The sequence below is a fragment of the Crocodylus porosus genome, unplaced genomic scaffold, assembly GCF_001723895.1.
Source record: "Crocodylus porosus isolate Cpor-Errol unplaced genomic scaffold, CroPor_comp1, whole genome shotgun sequence".
NCBI lineage: Eukaryota > Metazoa > Chordata > Crocodylia > Crocodylidae > Crocodylus > Crocodylus porosus.
This window is the reverse complement of record NW_017728931.1, coordinates 103,665,025-103,681,927: the sequence shown is the minus strand read 5'-3', so window position 1 is coordinate 103,681,927 and position 16,903 is coordinate 103,665,025. Positions and strand designations below refer to the sequence as shown.

The 16,903-nt window shown below is 42.4% G+C and overlaps 1 protein-coding gene across 1 annotated transcript in view; it reads right to left on the bottom strand.

Moving 5' to 3' along the window:
* The window catches only part of PTPRZ1 (protein tyrosine phosphatase, receptor type Z1), a 165,868-nt gene that overhangs the window by 145,422 nt on the left and 3,543 nt on the right, over positions 1 to 16,903 (bottom strand). The window contains exon 2 of the mRNA XM_019543956.1: positions 1,630 to 1,695. Coding sequence (XP_019399501.1) covers positions 1,630 to 1,695 — 66 coding nt within the window. The remainder of the gene's footprint in view (positions 1 to 1,629; positions 1,696 to 16,903) is intronic.

Here is a 16,903-nt window from a genome sequence, read left to right as displayed (position 1 = left end):
GGCGTGGGGCCCAGGCTGGGAGCAGGTTACAAGCTGGTGCTGAGCATGGGGAAAAGCAGTCCCTTGCCTGCACCATACCCAGCACCCTGCGCTGTAGCCTCTTGCAGCCTGTGTGGGGCTGACTGTGCCTGCTCCAGACAGCTCCATGTGGGCTGCGAGTGCCTGCAGCAGGGAGTGCCAGCCGTGGGGCAGGGGAGGGGACGATTTTCCCCTCACTCAACACCAGCTACTTCCCTGCCAGTGAGCAGGGAGTTGGCCCTGTGCACTGCCCCCCGCCTGTACCACGGGGCTGTGGGTCACTGGTAGTGAGCAGGTGCGGGAGCCAGTGGGAGCACGAGGCCAGTGCTGGCGGGTTCCAGCTGGCAGGGGCTCTATGTAGCCGGACCAGCTCCCTTCTTTCCCTGCTGGTGCAGCCCAGCCCGGCTCCACATACCCCTGCCAACCCGTGCCCCACTCTAGGCCCCACCAGTGCTGGTCCTGGGATACTGGTCCCAAGACATTGGGACATTGGTCCCAAGACAGTGACCAGGGGGCGGGGCACCTGTCAAGGGGCAGGGCTACCCATGTGGCCCTTGACAGCCTGTCAAAACTGGGTAAGCGACCCTCTACCTGAAATAATTGCCCACCCTGGATTAATATGTAATTAATATTATAGAATAAAATTAGCATTTCAATACGTCTGAAAGCACACTGTCCTTTATTGCCAGATCTATGAAGCCAAATCCTTAAGTTCCATGCTCAATATATTCTTAGGCAGAACTCATAAAAATTCAAGTGTGTAAATCCCAAGGGTCACCAAAGTTTTCTCTGACCGCTGATTTTGAAACTGATGTAGAAAAGACACTCAGTGGGCATGTATACACATGTGGTTTAATGCACATTGGCCTATTCTGATGCACATTATAAAGCATCACAAAAACCCATGCTCTTTAGCTAATGTACATTAAAATAGACTAATGCACCTTTTTCTAGTACCTCACAATGAAGGTACAAAATTTAATATGCATTACCTAAACTGCATTAATGACTTGTATAGACGCAACAAGTTATTTGGAAATTAAAACCTACCAAGGTCCAGCAGCAGACACAGAGCTGATACATGTAAGTATCCTATCATTGGGTCTTGGACCAATCCTTGCTCCTGTCTGTTCTGTGTCCCTAAGAGACCTGCTACATGTTCAAATTAAAGTTGGATAGAAACCAGCCATATATATCTATAGATATCTAGAGACTCATACACCTCTATAGGCCTATATATAAACATAGACAGGTAGATCTATATCTATCGAGAGAGAGAGATAGAGAGAAAGATGTAAAATGTATCAGCAGCCTAATGTATAATATTTAGGTGGAGGGAGAGAACCTAGCAATAGAGGTGTTTACCATTCAAAAAGTGAGTATTCCTATTACATACATAAAGTTTAGACATCCTGAAATAACTTGCTTTTATTGGGATTTTATCTTTTCAAAGATAATAAATGCAAAGAAAATAATAGCAGAATGCATACTTGTATCTAACACTTTTCAGACTAAATTTTATCCTTTGTGTATTTAAGACTCAGCACAATTTTATACAAGGATGACAGTTATAATCAAAATTGTTTTTCTTGAGTCAGATAGTGCACTTACCTGTATAGGACCAATCAATCTCCTCAGTCAATTTTCGCTGCTGTCTATAGTATCCATAAACCAAATCTGCAAAAAATACAAACCAAAATCAGAAAGATATCAAGTAACAAGTAATAACAGATGAACCCATGAACAATTATTCATAATTTAAAATATATATGCATTATTCTAATTCAACTATTATTTTGGATTGTGAACAATAAATGCAGGATAGTAGAATAAAATACCATTGATATTACAGAGTTTGTGTACACACACACACACACACACACACACACACACACACACACACAAATAGAAATTAAGGACTATGAAATTGTGTTTGTTATTCTTATTTGAATATGGTTTGTTGCTCAGTTGTATACCCATAACTTACCAAGGCATTTTAGTTTACTAATACACACTAACAAATAGGAAAACACACAGGTTTCTTCATTCAAAACTTCATTGCGTCTAGATTTCTTTTTCCTACCCCATGTCCATTTTCTCTCCATCTTTTCAACCTCCATTATATCTAAATTTCCAGTTTTTAAAAAGTAAAGCAACTAGTACCAGACTTCTCATTTACAGAAAATATATTTTTTGCTCTCTATCAAAATATTTCGGGGCCTCACATAGGTGAATGGGAGTCTTCCACTGCCTTCAATGGAACTAAGACTTTATCCAAAGACCTTTGCTGCTCAACATCTGATTAGTGACTTAATTTACTGGTAGAGGACAATACTTTCTGAAATGTCATTTGAGCAATATTTTTTAATGAATGAGGGAGAATGCTGAATAATAATGTTTTTTATGCCATGGTTTTTCTCTAGAAAAAACAATAAACTACAAACTCTTTATTGATGCATTTAGGGCCCCCTCTACACTTTATATTTATTCAGTGATTAACATGTTAATACTGGCATAGATGGGCAGGGTGCTACACATGCACCCAATTTAAGGCATATAAATGGAAAATGAGCCATGAACATGTTCCAGGTATAATGGCAAACATTTTTATGGCTGGTTTGTTTGACACTTTAAATTTAATGTGGCCAGGGCCAACAATTGGCTGACTGTCTGCCCTGAAAGCCACAGAAGATCTAGACCCTGGCCTGTCCAAAGTTTGGTGATGACAACTGATTGTTGGCCCTACATGGCACCTAACTTTGGACTTGCTAGTGCAGGGTGAGTCTGGAATTATTGTCCCAGGCTCTCTTTACACTGGCAAGTAGTAATGGTGCAACTGGGATCTGATCTAAAATTATGCCACCTGCCATGCACATGTGTCATGGCAGGAGGCATAATTGTTGGGATCAGATCCCACTGTGCCATTAATGAACATATGCCAGGGGACTAGGCTAAATTCTGCTATTAAATACACTCAAACTCAGTCTTGCTCTTACTAAGGCCCACACTATTCTAGTAACTATCGTTGTGTTCAGACATAACCAAAAGCATGACTTTGCCCCTTTTATTAATTTTAAATAGTTAAATATAGACTTTTCATGCTCATAATCTTACTTTAGCTTCATTTAACATTGTTCACAACCTAAGGGAACATATCCTTTAACAAAATACTGTTGGATTCTGTAAAATTCTGCTCATAGTATGCAATAAATAGAACTTTAAGAGAAAAAGTCTCTCATTAGGATACATTTCTCATTTTTTAAATTACTGAAAGAAAACCACCAAATGATTTTGATTATAGGACATTACCATTTTAGCTTACTGGGAGACTATTTACATACACAACAATATTTTTAGTTGCTTCTTTTCAGTAGAAGCATTTTGCTGATTTCACTAGGCTAGCTGTCTCATCCACATGAGTAACTTCTTTACTTTTTTTTTTAACTTATGCAAGTGTAACATCCATGATGGTCAATAGGAGTTTTGTGTGCATAACATCAACAGGATCAGACTTGTGAGGTGCAAAGGAGTAAGTTATTTGTGTAATTCAAAGAGCTATTGGTATAATTAGCTATTTGTGAGAGCTATTTGTGTAACTGAAATCACTGGCAAGTGATGCTTTATGTACTAGCACTTTTTCTGTATGAATGTGCATTTGTTCCTGTTTCTTTAATAATCACATAAAGGAAAGCTGTTTAAGACTCGATTTCCAGGTGTTAGTTGCTCTCTCTAGTTTCCTTTACCCATTATTCTCTTAATTGTTGCTTCAAACAATCTGTTGGGAATTCATATGCTAATGAAGCAGGATTTGGGCGTGAGAGTGTACCACCACTTTATAAATTCCACATGGAGATCTGATGGACAAGGAGTGATAGCTTCAATGAACAACAAAAAAGAAGCAGGATTCAATTTTTGATGCACTGCACACTTTTATAATCTGCAAAACTTGTGGGAAGTCTGTATAAATGGCAGAGGACTTTTTGCGTTCATACACCTCTTTACTTTCCTATTCTCCTATTGTGCTCTCAACAATATGTTCACAGAAAACTGACTTATTGAACAATATACTTTCCCACATTTGTAATGAACACTATTTCACCGTTTTTCTCATTTCTTACTGACTTTTAGCATTAACATTTTTAAAAAGATAAGTAAAAAATATAGAACTGCACCTGAGGTAGGAAGTGATGGCACAGTATACATCATGACAGAAGGAGAGAGGACAGAAGGGAGAGAAAGTATGAAAGAGAGAGAGAGAGAGAGAGAGAGAGAGCGATCTAACAGGCTTTTTTTCCTTTGTGAGACTATTGTAATGCTATTGTGGGAAAAATTCTTTACATAAAGTTTTGTGTATACATTTGATATTGACCAGCTGACAACGTATGATTGAAATGGGAGTGGGGTGTTTTGGTATGATTTACTTTGGTTTAAAAGTTAATAAACCAGCACTGACATTACTACTGGCTATATGGATGTAGGCATCTGTGTGGTAGCACCGTTTAAAGTAATTAGATTGAACTGAAAGCAAAAAAAGGAGAAAAGACTATTAAAAGGGATTAGACACCAATGTGGCTTTTGTGACAACAATATTACTGTATTTCATTTAGTATTTAAAATAGTTTGACTCTACTGCTGAATGTTTAAAAATATGAAGCAAAACAACTTAATGTCTTTCTGTGCATAGTTGTTTACAAGAAGCTGCTAAAAACACGCTTCCACAGCTTATTGATTTATTCATGCACTGAGTCAGATGTGTTACAGGATCATGTGTTCACTAGATGCATAGACTACCTTTTATGAAAGTTCATTAGGAATAAAAAATAATTATTTTCTTCCCTATGCTCACATTTCTTTATAGCCAAACTTTTCTTTAGGAGGCTATGAAACTGGTTTTCTTTAATTTAATTAATTACTGCATATTTCAGTAGTTCATATTCCATTCCCACAGATGCATAACTTTAGGGATATTTTCTCCAAGAAACTACATTGACTAGAATAACTACTAAATCAACTTTGATGTTGCTGACCTAGGCTCATGTTTCAGTCCTCAGACATGAAGAGCAAATGAAGGAATAAGTTCTTCTGGTTAAAGGGTAGGATGGACAGTAACAAAATCCAACAGATACTTTTCACAAGTTAGACTCTTTTCTCATTTATACCAGCTTTATACTGTAGCTCCACTAGGAAGAAATGCTAGAAAAATTATTTCTAATTTATCTCTATGTAAGAAAACACTTAAAAACAGAATTTTTATAAATTAAAATTCAAAATAAGTAATGAATGTTTATACAGATAAAAAGTCTAAGGGAGGGATTCTCAAGCTTCACCACTTCACGCCTGTTAAAGGAAGTCAGAGTTGCATAAATGTCATTTCAAACTCATATCTAATTAGAGGAATATCCCCAGCACAGGATCTGAGGCAGCCAGCCTCATCTAGAAACCCCTCCCAAAGTTTGATATAAGGCATATGTGGGAGATGATGCTTGTAACAGGTGGTGTACATTAGGTTGGAGATACAGGATGTTAGATACTGCAGAGATAGAGGCCATGAAGGTTGTCTAAATTATGCTGAAGGGCCCTCCAGCTCCTACAATCAAAAAGCAAAAAGTAACTTAAAAAGTTATCTTAGCTCCTTCTGTTCCAAAGTTGCAGCTTCACAGAATCAGAGAAAAGCAGGGCTGGAAGAGACCTCCAGAGTCCCAGCAGGAGATCACAAATCTCACCCTATACCTGTGAGACTCTGTGACTACAAACTTTTCCTTACAGAAATCAGGATATATTCAGAAAATATATATATTTTTGTCTTTAGGCAGTGTTCCAAAAATAAAGAAAGTTGGTGCTGATGTTCTCTTAATGCTGCATAAAAATTCATTATTAATTTTAGTTCATATTTTATGAACTAAAAATTAAATGCATCTGGATTGTGAGAATGTTTGGATCACTCAACATTTTCCCTTAGGCCAAGTCAAATTCAGGAGCAATAAGGACAGATTCTAAAGGCAAGACACCCTTGGATATATGGATGGCTATAGAGCACTGGAGCTAGGGACAGATATTCAAAAAGCCTGAGCCTGAATTGATTCAATCTTTGCAGGTTAGTTTAACCTGGCTAGTCTAAACCAGTTTGTAACTGCACAAACATCCTCTCTGGACTTAAAAAAATGCAGGCACATGCGTGCAGTGGCTCAGGCTAGAAGCCACGAGTACTACAGCAACCATCCCTACTCCTGCACAATCCTGAGCTGAGGGGTAAGACCAGGCCCTGGCAGGACACTATGATTAGAGAGGGGTTCTCCCTCCTCCTGAGCAGCCTAGTAGGGAATGTTTATCACCCCTAACTCAGTGTTTATCAACCTATTAAGAAAACAAAGCATGCCAGGATGCTGAGGGAGTCTGATTTATCTTAAACCAGCAAGGGGTCTGGGACAGACATTGCATAAACCAGTGTGACCCAAATCAATTAAGTTTGATACTACATTCAACCAGGTTTATCTCAAACTAGTTTTAGCCATTTTTAAACCAGTTTATGTGCACTGAACATCTGTTCTGTTACAGGTTTAAAGCAGCTTGTGATCACTTAAACATTATGATCACTTAGACATTATGCATAATGTCTGTCCCTAGCCTAGAAGCATAGTAATTGGCATAGATCTTATTAAAGTCATTAAAGTTTAATGGGAGGAGGATCAGACCTGTGTGGGTAAATCAAGAAAAATTATAGGATCCCTCAGCATTCCAGAAGTCATGTAAAGGAACCAAGGGAAAATAGTTATAGTCCTAAAATCTTTCTCTGAAAGAATCCTGTTGTCTCATGTGGTACCCTTGCTATCTACACTTACATTTACATGCTATGGTGCTCATGCAAATGTTGGGCAAACTATTTCATATGGACGTAGACCCCACACACATCAGGCCAGAACCTCAGCTAATATAAAGTGGCAAAAATCCATTAAGCGAATGGAGCTATATCAATATACATAAGCAAAAGATTTGGCCATAAATGTTTAAATGGGTAGCTTCTATGTCACTCACAAAGTCAAGTAGATTCATCTTTGTGATATCTCTGATCTAACAGTGCAATTGCTGCAAGCATTTTGTACATTATATACTATTACCCTTTTATAATCATCTATACATATAAATGAAAACATGAAAACATGAAATTCCTAATCCTTTTACTTAGAACTGTAAAAGGGGCTCAAATCAAACAGTAATGTGAGCATATCAGTTGCAGAGTGTTACAGAAAGCAAACTGTGTATCATATCAGAGATGCAGTTACCTATTTTCGCATCCTGGGCAGAACCAGGTGGGGGTGGGTAAGGGGTTGTGCCCAGCAGAGTCTTACCTGGCACATGATAGACTCATGAAGAGGGGGCTGGAAGCACCAGCTATGCGGAGCAGGGCCATGATTCCCCAAACCATCAGCCTCACTCCCCAACCACTGCAAAATTAATCTGTTCTCAGCTGCCAAAGAACTGCATATAGGATGATCCTGTGGAAGCCTAAATTTGGCAGCAACTGTGAGACAGTTAACCTAATATCTGTGAGCTGGGCACATGCCTTCCTCATAGCAATACCTCCTGCTCAGCACCCGCATCAGTCACCACATGTGGCTCCTGCCCTGGTCACCCAACTCTAGTTATGCTACTGCCTTATATATCAAGATAACTATATGACCAAGAATTGGGCCACAGGGCAAAGTAACCAAAATTAGGCAGGGAGATGGAGCCAAAACTGATGTGCAACTACTCTGAAAAGTATGCAGACACATGGGGCGCATCCCCATATGCAGGCATGTGTGGTTTGTGGCACTACAAACTGCAGCTGTAGAACGTTAAGATGTGCCTGCCCCACACTGCAAATTTTTGCCTTATTTGCTTCAGCATGCCACAAGCCAGGAGGAACTGGGCAAAAGCAGTTTGCCCAAAGTGGGATACAGTGTCCCACAACAAAGCACACATGCAGGGGTATGCTGCCACATAGAAGTAGCAGCACAAGTTTGTGCCACTGCAGGTGCTTACCTCGGCACAACTAGACACAGACAAGATGTTTAACGATGAATACTTAGCAAAAGGATGTCTAGTGCAGGGGTTTTCAACCTTTTTTAAGGAGTGAAACCCTTCTGTGGGTATCTCTTCTGGACTATACCCTCTTCAGGCCGGGCAACGGGGGCAGGGGGGTGATGACATCAGCATCCCCACCCCTCCCACTGCCCAGCTGGCCGTGGGAAAGTCTGTGGGGGAGGAGAAAGGGCTGTGAGGGGGAGAGGGGGCTGGGCCTGAGACTCAGTAGGGATAGGGAGGGAGCTGAGCTGAGCCTGGCCAAGGGTCAGGCCGCAGCCCGCTGCACCCTTCCCATGCCCAGAGTAATTGCCCGGTGCTAGCACCCCCCACACCAACAAATCTGTTGCTCCCAGCTCCACCCCAGCTCCAGATGCCCCTCTGCTCTGGCCCCGCACTGCCCAGGGCCAGCCTTGGCTGCACCACTGGGCTGGAGGGGACAGAACCCCTGGGACTCCCATGCCTACCCCACCAGGTTCTGCACAGTAAAAGTGCAGGACAGGGCCGCAGCTCACCTGGGGGGGCACAGAGAGGGGTGGTGGCTCCAGTAACTGCACGCATCCCATGAGGACGTGGTGGGGTCAGGTGGCCTACAGCATATCTTGGGGTGGCTGCAGCCCTCTCCAGTGCAGTCTGCCCCCTCGCCCTGCCGGGAAGAGCCTAGTGCAGCCCCAGCCCCGCACAGATCAGGGGGCACATGCCCCCCATGCCTCCTGGGGCATGCGTAGCAGCAGGAGTCATGCCCTCTGGATGAGCCACTCATAGCCTAATCCTGTGCCCTGCCCTGAGTGCCTGCCACAGCCCCAGCCCCCTAGACCAACTCCATCACCACTGCACGCACTGCTCCCCACCCCTTACTGCAGTCATGGGAAGCCCAGAGCCATGCTGCCTTGTGGCCCTACCACTGACTTGTGTTTGGGGCGATTGAGCCCCGTTAGCCCCCCACTTGTGCCACCCATGGGCGACAGATAAGTGGGGGTACCTGGGCACAGGGAAGCGGCACACGGCAGCGACCCCACCCCCTGTGGCACCACTTCCCAAGTATCTCTGCTTCTCTGCACTGCCACCACATACCCCTCCAGGAACTTCCCAAGTACCCCCAGGGTTATGCGCACCCCTGGTTGACAACCCCATGTCTAGTATTTTTCCACATGTAGGAAAACTACATTAACAAAAAACATACCAACCTACATATATCCTAAGAAAGATGTTCAACTTCAGAAACAAATAGATTGGTTAAAACCTTCTGTTGCTGTATAAAATGCTTTTCCCTATATAATTTGACTGCTTGTGTTACACCTGCTAAAGACAAAAAAAAAAAATCTCGATTCTTTTCATTTTCACCATTTTTATACCAGTGTAATTTGTTTGTAATGATTTCTTATTTACATTTGTGCAAGTCAGAGAGGAATCAGACCTTAACATGCAAACAATATGTAAATGACTGTTAGCAAGAATTCTCTACAAATCCCTTCTAGAGTATTTTGTATTTTCAAGTATCCTTCAACAGCTGGAATGACAGCTGTTTTATTTATTTTTTCTAAACATCACTAGTAAAATCTTTAAAATGCCAACTCCCATTTTTCATATCATCTTAGTAAAAAGTCAGTGGATCTTCCTTTCCTACTTACCTTGGTTACTTTTGAAATTGGGATTTAAGTGTGTACGTCTCTTATGGATTCCTGAAAATTTTACACACTGTTCTTCTACATAGCTTCATATTAGGCAACAGTATATACATTACCATGCAGAGGAAGATGAATCATGTTTATGCTGTATACACAAGTACAGCACCATATCTTCATTTTACATTCTGAATGGAAACAATGTAAGTGTAGCCACCTCTTTTCACTATTGTACATTTAAAATGTATTTTTAGTAATGGACTGAAATTTAATTGACTTTTTTGGTTTAAAAAGTATGACCAGGTTAATTTCAAAACAGATATTATTAAATACTGAAGTATTAGAAGCATTTTCTTTATTTAACCTATTGTAACATTACCCATGAGGAATACTATGAATTAAAACTGATTTAAAAATACAACCCTCATTCTCGATTTGTATTCTGTATAATACCAGCTAAAGATTATCACATACATTTAAATAAGACTTGGCAGCACATCTGGGTATGTAAAATTAAAAATGTTGCATTTGTGCCTGTTATACCCAGTAAAACAAGTTTCATTTTACGGTAGAAAAATATTACAGTGCAGCAAGTTTGAAAACAAAGCAAAAAAAAAGCAGTCTTTTTCTATAACTTTTGCTCATAAGACCACCCATCCACTTTTCAGCTTCCCTTCTGCTAAATAATATGAGTTTCTATTTATACTGACATATAAATTAAGGGAAAAACATGAGTTATGAATAAATTTGACCTTGGTATAAGAAAACACAACTGCTCTCAAGTTATTTGAACCGTACCCATTATTTTAAATATGAATTTCATTTTATGAACTCAGTACAAGATAAAGTGGGGAGGAGATGAACCAGAACAGAACTGGACTTTTTCAAACTCAGTGGGCCAAATAGTGACCTGCTTCAGATCGTTGCACATCATTTAAATGATGTTCCACAGACAAATCAAGGAGAATTGCTAAAATGTCTTCAGTAATCAGAAGAAAGTATGGAAAGATACAGATGAACTACTAGTAAAATATAAATGAATAAATTATATTTTATCATTTATATTAAAAAAACTTTCTCCACCCGCACAAATAAAAAACTTTTTTCTACATGCACCTCAGCACTGCAGTTTTATTACTATGTATTATAAACAACACTATAAACTTTATGTCATAAAACTACTACAACCAAGACCTCAGTGGGCACATCTAACTGGCCTTTGGGGAGTTTATTTCTCATATTTGTCACCACTGAGATCATACCTCAATGTTAACATAAACATTTACAATCACAGCTATCATAGGGCTCTCCCTGTGAGTAGACCTCACACAAATTACCTCATAGGATCATTCACAGCAATAACTGCTAGTAGTAACAGTACAAGTTGCAGACTAAAAGTGTGCCACTTCTCTGCACCATCTCAAAACCTGAATTCATTTTGATGGTTCTCATTAACAATTCCTAGATTTGAACTCTGGGAGGTTTGAGAAAGGCAATCTTAGAGAGATGAGTACTCTAAACTGCTAGGTTGTTTTATGAAAGAAGAACACTACCAATTCTTCTGGCTATACTTTCAAAGAACGTGATGGCTGCAGCTGCCTTGAGTGTGGAGCCCAGTCTGCTGAGAATGCATAGCAGATAGAGACTCCAAGGGAAGATGAATGTAGAATTGCTTAGTATCTGGAACCCACCCTATTTTAGATGTGATTAGTTCAATCTATGCAGTTTATACTAACCTGAGAAGATTAAATTGATTCAGCCTTTTTTGACTCTGTACTTATCCAAACTGTTCCACACTATTGAGACTGAGGCAGTTTTGGACATGCTTAGAAGCAGCATTTTTTCCACCTCAGAGACTTTAAGGTCAAACTAAATATGTATCTGTAGTTTAGGTCTTCCAAAGTTAGGAAGCACTTAACAGAGATTTCAGACTGCCCTATTTTAGTCTGCCTGTAGTGCCATAATTTAGGCATGCAAATCCTTTTCTACTTGTCCCTCATTTGTTTGTTTTAGGGTGTACCAATAGAGATTTTTTTGAGCCAATACTGATGGCAGGGGCAGGGTGGGGCTGCACCAGTCTCTTCCTGCTGGTGGGACTGGGTTGGGCAAAGCTCAGGGTGGGCGGTATCAGAATTGTGGCTGTGCCCTGCCCTGCCCGTGCAGCATCTGCCCTGGCCCCATTCCCTCCCCACTGTGGGGGCCTTGGTTTGCTCCCCGGCACCCCTTCCCTCACCCTGTACCTTCCCCCACAACAGACTTACCAGCCTGATGCTGCTCTCCACACTGCCAGGTTGCGCTTCAGGCCACCTGCGTGCTGCGCTGCAGTTGCGCTCATGCACGCAGCATTCATCAGCAGCATTATTGGCCACATCAGGCAAAAATATCTGATTGCCGATACTGTCTATTTGCCTTATAACAGTGCTGATCCAAAATGGGATTGATGTATCGGTGTGCCCTAGTTTGTTTATGGATCTCACCCTGATGGCTTAAAACTACCTTTGTAAACCAATGGTAATTTTACCTTTGACTTGAGTGGCAACTGTTAGGGATATTCCCCATCACACAAGGACTAATTCTGTTTTAAGATACAGTGCAACTTGGGAAAGATGAGAAAACAGTGTTCATCTCCCACCAAGGTAGAAGAAAAATCTTGGTGCTTTCAACCAAAATTTTTTTCCTGCTCTGGAATAGATTTTTTTTTTTTAAAGACTATAACATGTTTCATTAATGCTAGCCTTGCATTGGGGCTCTCCAACACTTTTCAGAACCTTGCCACATCTCATGTATCAAGCACATGGCTGATTCCTCTCTATGTCATTTCCCAGTTGTATTGTACATTCACACAGGTCAACACAATCCAGTTGCACAGGGGGGCCAGTCCTGCGCCAAATGAAAATAATAGGCAAACCTTTCACTAATTTTGATTAAAAAAAAAATTAAGCTCCAGCTCAGAATTAGGGCTGTACTGTCCCCCTTTCATCTATTGTGCACTGAAGAGCTCCTCAGCAGTGTTTTAATCAGTTGGCTGGTCTACTCACAAAACAGACTGGAAGATGACAGAATTATCTGCTTTCTTGTACTCACCTAAACAAGTACAAACATGCCGAAGTGTTTTATAGGCTTAGAAATATTTGTGGCACACAGACATACACATATTGCAGCTGTTTATTAAAAATTATTTCCTCAGAATGTGATAAACAGACACAGTAGTACAGATGAAGATAATGGGTTTATACAAAGCATGGAGAAAGCATTGTACCATATTATCTGTTAATGCATTTTCTGTCATTTATTATTATTTCTCTTGGTTTCACTCCAAGTCATCACTAGAAACATTGATATGATCATTTCCCCCCCAAAGTAATTAATCATTATTAATTAGCATGCTGATATATATATAGATAGAAAGATAGATAGATAGAGAGATAGAGAGAAAGAGAGAGAGAGAGAAAATTCCCCCCCAAACTCATTACTGAATTTGAATATTTGTTTCTGATAGCAAAAATACTTGATTTAGACACTAAATGAGGTATTCAGTGTTAAAAGGTCAACTATTCTTACTTTGTCAATATATTTCATAAAACAAGACTTTACCCTAGACTTTTACAATTCTATATTCTTTTGTCTTCACTCAGGGTTGCAACCAGTCATTAGATAATATGGTACACTACAGTGGGATGTAGAAGGGTTATTCTGAAGTTTGCTATATGGTTCCTCATTAAATCTGAGCTTCTAAGGATATATGTCATAACAGTAGCTCCACAGGAGAGGGTGGATTGTGGAATCCCCTCTATGCCCTGTCAGGCCACCTGTTGATGCACATATACTTAGGGTCATGCCCCAATCTTCACCTATTTTAGGAAGTTAGAGCCCAGAGGAATACCAGACTCTTGCTGTCTAGCTTTATTGCCTCTGGTCACCACACATAGGAATACAAGAGATGCATACTGGCTACTGTCTAGTCCTCAGCCCAGTAAGATGTGATGTTTTTGCCTATTATATGAACATGATGCTGCACTACGTTTACAAACTGGTGTAAACAAATTAGAGTTCTGGTTGCTCTTAGAGAACTATGCACGGGAACATTTCCCTATACCATAGGTAGGAATTGTTGCATTTTTTGAGGTTTCAAGGTTGCCCCAAAATACTGAAATAAGGTGACAGGCAATTGTCCCTTAAAAGTTAGCTTTATTTACCTCTGCAAAGATGCAATATTTTAATAAAAAACTGCATATATGAAACCATCTTTCTGCACTTACCATGCCCTATACAATCCAACCTTTTGAAAATACAGTAAGAAGCTATTTACAAGTTTTCATGCAGTATTAGTACACCATGAAAGCGCTTAATTTTTCTGTGGAACCACATGGGGGTTATGGTATTTTGTTACTCTGCCTTGTACTTCATATGTAACATTGTTCAACTGGATAACTTCATCACAGTCAGTTTGTCATAGGAACAAATTAGTTCAGTGTAAATGAAAGTTTATATAAATGTAACATTCACCTGTCAATACTCCTTGACCAACTACAAATTGACTGTGACTTTCTAAAGATAGTAAATTAAATCTTCAAAAAAATGAGATAAAGCTCAAGAATTCCATTACAATTTCCAGACAAGGTTCTTTGGGTAAATTCTGTATCTTTTATTAGACCAACTAAAATAGCTGGAAAATTCCTAAGCCCATTCTTATTTGGTTATAACAGAGCTTATAACTATTATCTCCTTATGGTCAATTGCAGTGAGTCAGTCATGAAGTCTGGAAAACATTTACTGAATCCTCTATTAGTTGCAACCAAAACTGGGGTGGTGGAGAGGGAAACATTCCTATGATGGGGGGGCTTATGAGGGGAAGAGTCACAGGATGGTATCTACTCAAATGTATAGCAGGCTCCGGGGCTGATCACTAGGCCTGTGTGAATAGGGAAGTACTCAATTCAGATCTGGCTGATTTGGAGGACTGTGATTCGATTTTGAGACTTAGATCACTGTCCCAAATTGATTTGGTCAAATTGGCTTTGGAAGATTTGGTGCTTGCTAGGGAATTGGCTCTGCAGTAGGACCCAGAGGGTGGTGGTCAACGGTAGCCAATCATCGTGGTGCGCAGTGACCAGTGGGGTCCCACAAAGCTCTCTCCTGGGGCCTATACTTTTTAACATCTTCATCAATGATGTAGACATTGGACTCAGAAGTGGGCTCGCCAAGTCTGCCAATGACACTAAACTTTGGGGTAAAGCATCCACACCTGAGGACAGGAGGGTGATCCAGGCAGATCTTGACAGGCTCAGGAAATGGGTGGATGAGAACCTGATGGTGTTTAACACTGAAAAATGCAAGGTTCTCCACCTGGGGAGGAAAAACCTGCAGCATGCCTATAGGTCTATAGGCTTCACTGGTTAGCATTACAGACGAAAGGGACTTGGGGGTCATGACTGACCACAAGATGAACATGAGCCTGCAATGTGATGCTGCAGCTAGTAAAGCGAGCAAAACATTGGCTTGCATAGATGCTTCTCAAGCAAATCCCAGGACGTCATTCTCCTGTTGTACTTGGCCTTGGTGAGGCCACAGCTGGAGTACTGCATCCAGTTTTGGGCTCCACAATTCAAAAGGATGCAGAGAAGCTTGAGAGGGTGCAGAGGAGAGCCACGCACATGATCAGAGGTCAGGAAAACAGACCTTATGATGAGAGGCTGAGAGCTATGGGGCTCTTCAGCCTGGAAAAGCGCAGGCTCAGGGCCGATCTGGTGGCCACCTATAAGTTTATCAGGAGTGTCCACCAGGACCTGGGGGAATGTCTGTTCACTAGAGCGCCCCAAGGGATGACAAAATTGAATGGTCACAAACTCCACTGCGACATATTAAGGCTGGACATAAGGAAGAACTTCTTTACTGTCCGAGTCCCCAAGGTTGGAATAGACTGCCGCCTGTGGTGGTTTACGCACCCACTTTGAATGCCTTCAAGACACATTTGGATGCTTATCTTGCTGGGGTCATATGATCCCTGCTGACTTCCTGCCCCTGGGGCAGGGGGCTGGACTCAATGATCCTGTGGGGTCCCTTCCAGCCTGAATGTCTATGAGTCTATGATTTGGAGAGATTCGGAGATTTGGCCATAGACTATAATGAGGAATCACTGAAATACCTACAACTCAGGAGCTAGGAGCAGTGGGGAGAGGAAGGACACAGGCACACGTGTGTCTTACACACACGTGTGCCCCCTTACCTGACCCGGAGCGGAGGCAAGAGCAGCAGAGGTGAGTGGAGCAGCAGCGGGGGCAGCAGCAGCTGATCCCCCTAAGGTAAGTGGGGCAGAGGGGCCGACGCAGCTGAGCTGGATCCAGAAGGGAAGCCCCCCAGATCCCTCTTAGCTGAGCCGGTAGGGAGCTGTGCTCCCGAGCTGCGTGAACAGAGCGCACAAACAGGGTGGGCTGGGGGGGACTGTCCCCCAAGCCAGGGAGCACCCCCGGGGGGTATCCCTCGGGAAGGCACCGGGTCCCCCCAGTGAGGGAGAGCAGGGGGGCAGGATCGCCGGTAGGCACTTCCGGTAAGTCCGGAGCGCCTGATTGGCGGATAGAGCGGAGGCGGGAAATTCAAACCGCAGCCTTTAAAAGCCGCGGTTTGACATAGCTTCCAGCACTCGGGAGCTAGGAACAGCAGGGAGAGGAAGGACACAGGCACATGTGTGTCTTACACACACATGTGCCCCCTTACCTGACCCGGAGCGGAGGCGAAAGCAGCAGAGGCAAGCGGAGCAGCAGCGGGGGCAGCAGCAGCTGATCCCCCTAAGGTAAGTGGGGCAGAGGGGCCGACGCAGCTGAGCTGGATCTGGTGGGGAAGCCCCCCAGATCCCTCTTAGCTGAGCCGGTAGGGAGCCGCACTCCCGAGCGCGCAAACAGGCGCTGTCTGTAACAGTGCACTGGCGTTTGCCTCGGCGTTCGCGCCAGAGGGGGAGCAGGAGGGGCCCAGGGGCCGACTCGTGTTAGCACGGGCCAGAGGACCCAAACTCAGCTAGAAACTCCTACGATGGTGTCGACACGGAGTGCTACCAGGGCCCCTGCCTGGGGGGCATGGCTTTCCCAGGGCTTGTCTGAGGCCTCCACCCAGACGGAGCCCACAGGGGGGCTGGCATCCCCCAACCCCCTGGCCTGTGGGAGCTGCCCAGCAGGGCCTGGGGGGGGCAGGGACTGGAGACCCCC